Below are 4,491 nucleotides of genomic sequence, written 5' to 3'. Positions count from 1 at the left end.
GGTTTGTCTGTGAGTAGATCCAGGAGGGGTTGGGAGACTGCCCAGGTACCCAAACATACCCCAGAGAGACTGAAATTTTCGCCCACCCTCCACCTTCCCTCTCCTAACCCCTGCCAGGCTTCCTGCCCCCTGGGGGCCTGAACCCCCCCCCTAGGAAGTTTGGGCTCCATATCAAGGCCAGGAGAGGGTTTATGTCAGGTCCTCGGTTAGGGTGCAAAGTCAGAGGCCTGTACAGTGGATCCCCAAGGATGCTAATTCAGGGGTGGAGGGAGGCATGGGGGAAGCTAGAGCAGGGAAGGAGAAGGGGAGGAAGGTGGGTCTGGGTGCTTCCATGGAGTTATGTTTGGGGCTTTTTTGCTGCACTTCCTGTTCAGCAGCCAGAGCTGTGACAGCCCTTTAAAGACACCTCTGTGACTGCACCCAAGGAAGACTTCTGGGCCAGAGAGGAAGCAGCAGGTGGGACCACACCCCCCCTCCCCACACGCGGCGTCCAAGGTTAGCGTGCCCTCCGTGCCTCCAAGAAGCCAGGCCACCCGCAAGGAAAGCCGCCCAGTGCTCAGACCCCAGAGACAGCCCTGCAAGGCCAGCCTCGAAGCCAGGGACTGTGACTTGTCAAAACCCAGGGGCTGACGGAGGTCAGCAAGGAATAGCAGACTTAAGTTATCCAAAGGTGCTCTGGAGAATTGAGCATCCAGCTTAAAGACAGGTGGAATCGAGGCCCAGATGGTAAGAAGACAGCTCCCTTTTCTGTCCCACTGCCCTTTCCAGGAGTCACCTGGCTTAGAGGCTAAGACAAGAGGAAGGACTCATAATTCCAATTGTCTGGGTTCAAATCCATTACTTATAAATTGCTATCAACAGACCAGACACTCAACCCCTCCGAGCCTCATCTTCCCCCTCTGTAAATAGGGGCTGATGAGAATTAAAGCGTCTGCAAAGGATGAGTGTCGTGAGGATTAGAGGAGCTAATCCATGTAAAGCACTGGGGACATACATGACATGTCTGCTGCTATCTTGGCACCAGCAGGGCCCATATGCCCTTGTCTGCCCTCCCCCCTCCCCGCAGAGCACACGGGGGTAGTCAGGGTTGGGGCGGGCAGGCTGCTGAGTTCCACCACATGTTATTCAGATACCAGGACAGGGAGGCAGGTGGGCGCTGCATGGGGGAGGGGAAGCATGTGTCAGGAGGGGTTGGGAGACTGCCCAGGTACCCAAACTTACCCCAGAAACACTGCACAGACACCCCTGCAGTGACCCCATCACCCAGAAGTGTCTCAGCAGCCCACCCCCAGCATCAGAGCCTCGGATCCAGCCTCAGAGAAGGCTCGTGCCCTCGGGACAGATTCCTGTGCCCCATTGGAGCCAGAAATGCCTGCTGTGTAGGACGGAGGTCTAGCATGGGAGGCAGGAGGCCTGGAAGGGGCAATGTGACCCGGGCAGGAGTTCCCATCTCCAGCCTGTCTCCCGCTCCAGTCCCAGAGATCTCTCCACCCCTGTGACCACAGGAGTCTCTCCCAGGCACAGCTCCTCTCTCTGCTGTAGCCCCACCACCTAGGGTGGTGCACCAGGTCCAGGGAGGGCACACAGAGCCATCCAGCCAGGGCAAGAGCACCCAGGGACATCAGGCCAGGGAGGAAGGAAGAGACAGGCCCAGGAGAGCTGGAAACTGCCTGGAAGTGGAGGAGCGGCGCCTCCAGAACTTCAGGAAGGCAGGAGGGAGTGCCCTGGGCTGGCCGAACCCTCTGCCACTGCAGGTGGAAGAGCGGCGCCTCCAGAACTTCAGGAAGGCAGGAGGGAGTGCCCTGGGCTGGCCGAACCCTCTGCCACTCCATCAGGGGCTCTGCGGGAGCAAATCAGTGTCTTTTCTACTTACACTTCATATGTAAGATGAAATTTTTTGTTAGGTTTGGGCAGGGATGACTTTTTAATTTATTTGTTTGTTTGTTTATCTGGTTGCGCAGGGTCTTAGTTGCGGCAGGCAGTCTCCTTCGTTGTGGGATGCGAACTCTTAGTTGCAGCACGCATGTGGGATCTAGCTCCCTGGCCTGGGCCCCCTGCATTGGGAGCACGGAGTCCCGGGAAGTCCCCATGCTGAGTCTTGAACCAAGTCTCACTTGTCCAAAGCCACAGGCTCTTGACCTTGACCATCTATTTCCTCTCCAGCCCCTCAGATGGTGGAATGCACACAGTAGGTGCTCAGTAAATAACAGATCAAAGGCAGGAAGGAGGGAGAGCAGGAGGAAGAAAGGAAGAGGAGAAGATAAGCGGGGGAGACTCTTGCACATGTAGAAAATCGACAGTCAAGGTGCTGTTTTCCAATGCCAGACTGGCACGGTGCCCAGGACGGCTGCCCTACACTCGGGAGCCCAGGGCCTGCGCTTGCCTCATCTTTTCCAGAAATATGTAAGGCTAGATACGTCAGCCGTCAGGTATGCAGTGAGGTCTTCGGTGAGAGGCATAGCTCGCTCGCTCGCTCGCTCTCTCCCTCCCTCTCCGTTGAATCTGCCTTTCCTCTGGCTACCACCCGACACCCAGCCCGCCCGCCCGCCCAGCTATGTTCCTCTCCCCTGGAGCCAGGCCTGGCTCGGTCGGGAGGCCTATGAACAGCCCCCCTCAGCAAGGCAGCTCCCTGCCCCGGGAGGAGATGGGTGCATGGTGCCGGGGGAGGGGCAGGAACCACATCATCTAACAGGTTGGTCGGGCTGGGAGGCGTCACGCCTTCGAGGAGCTAATGAGCACTGTGTGACAGGTGTCTGCTCCTCAGTCCCCAGCCTGCCCTGCCTGCGACCGGAGCCAGCTGCCGCCACCCCTCAAAGGCTTGCTCGCCCATCCCTGCGCCCTGCCCGCTCTGGGTCCAGGGGAGCTACAATGGCCTGCCGCTCCTGCATCGTCGGCTTCGGCAACCTCAACAGCTGTGAGGTGACCCAGGCGAGCGGTCCCTGGCCTGGGACCTCCGGATGGAGCAATTGCAGGGCCCCCGAGCCGGGCTTCAGCTCCAGCAGCCTCACAGGCTGCCTGACAGCCAGCGCCATCCCCAAGGTGACCGTGAACCCCAGCCTGCTAATACCTCTGGACCTCAAGGTGGACCCAGCCATCCAGCAGCAGAAGAGCCAGAAGAAGGAGGAAATGAAGGTCCTCAATGATAGATTTGCCTCCCTGATCGGCAAGGTGAGCAAAAGGTGTGGAGGGGCTGTCTCAAAACTAAGCCCTGGGCAGGTGGCTGAGCTCTGTATTCCCCAAGCATCACGTCCCCCGCCCGCCCCCAGCCAACGGGAAGTCGGCACTGCTAACTCCGCAGGCTAGCTCTGAGCGGAGAGATGGGGAGGGTAGTGCCTGCGCCATCCTGATGTGGGGGAGAAAGGGGCCCCAGAATGGCCTCTGAGGAGGGTCAGGATAATAATGTGCTGCATGGCCTGGGGTCACCCTCCCTCCCAGGCGTGGACTAGGGAGGGGCTCTGAGTGTGACCAAGAGGATGCCCCCTCGTAAGAATGGCCGATGGGGGCACGGGCTGCATGCAGTCCGACTCCAAGGTAGATGGACAGGGCCCACCTTCCCGTCCACGCTGCTGGCTCTGTTCAGCTTCCCAGGGTCAGAAACACCGGCAAGGGCTGGGTGGCGGGGCGGGGGGCGGGGGGTGGGGTACCGGGCAGCACGTGTGGGGAGGCCAGAAGGAGGCTGCAGAATGGGGCTGCAGCTGTGGCTCGTCAGGAGATAGGAATGCAAGGGATGGATGCTGCGAGTCAGAAACAGGTGGCCAGCCGGTCCTCCCTGCACCCACCTGAGTAGAGGGATTGAGTCCCTGGCACCCCACTTCCTGGACCCCACTGCCATGGCCAGCATGCCGGTCTGGGCACTGGTGTCCCTCTCCGGCCCAGGGCAAGGGCTTCAAGGGCTCCAAGGAAGTCCTGTCTACCTCCCAAAGCCGGTCCTCACTCACCTCCTCCAAGGACCTCCCCTAACCAGCCCTCCCAGCTCTGCTCCCTGCCGCCCTGCCCGAGAATAGTAGTCAGATAGCAACAGCTACTGATCATTAAGAGCTCACCATGTGCCAGGAACTGTGCTGGGTACTTTACATATTTATCTCAATTTCCCTCAACCTTAGGAAAGAAGTCATTTTCATGCCCATTTTACAGATAAGGAAAACTCAACTTTCTTGCCCTCACCCCCCATCCTTCTGCCCCTGGCTGGGTCCTTCTCTTCCCCTTGCTCTCCCAGCCTGTGTCCCTCTGTACCTCCACTAGGTGGGCACTCACAGAGAGGGGAAGAGGGAGGAAAGTAACCTCTGGAGCTTGTGCTCTGCCCACACCACCCAGCGCCCCACAGTGGCTAGTTCCCCTCCTGTGTAGACAGAGCAGCCCAGGGGTGAAGTGCCTTTGCCCAAGGTCACAGCAACCAGCAAGGGTACGGTCTGGACTTGAACTCAGGTCTGTGAGACACGAAGCCAGTAGCCTCCGAGGTGGGAGTCATTTCTCCCCGGCCCCCTCTCCCGC

The 4,491-nt window shown here is 59.2% G+C and overlaps 1 protein-coding gene across 2 annotated transcripts in view; it reads left to right on the top strand.

The window, feature by feature from the left end:
• Nucleotides 1–2,868: 2,868 nt before the first annotated feature.
• The window catches only part of KRT80 (keratin 80), a 21,743-nt gene continuing 20,120 nt past the window's right edge, over nucleotides 2,869–4,491 (top strand). For both annotated transcript variants that reach the window (XM_007452341.1, XM_007452342.1), the window contains exon 1: nucleotides 2,869–3,168. In XM_007452341.1, coding sequence (XP_007452403.1) covers nucleotides 2,869–3,168 — 300 coding nt within the window. The remainder of the gene's footprint in view (nucleotides 3,169–4,491) is intronic.

Source organism: Lipotes vexillifer, unplaced genomic scaffold (assembly GCF_000442215.2).
Source record: "Lipotes vexillifer unplaced genomic scaffold, Lipotes_vexillifer_v1.1 scaffold422, whole genome shotgun sequence".
NCBI lineage: Eukaryota > Metazoa > Chordata > Mammalia > Artiodactyla > Lipotidae > Lipotes > Lipotes vexillifer.
This window is presented reverse-complemented; position numbering and strand designations above follow the sequence as displayed.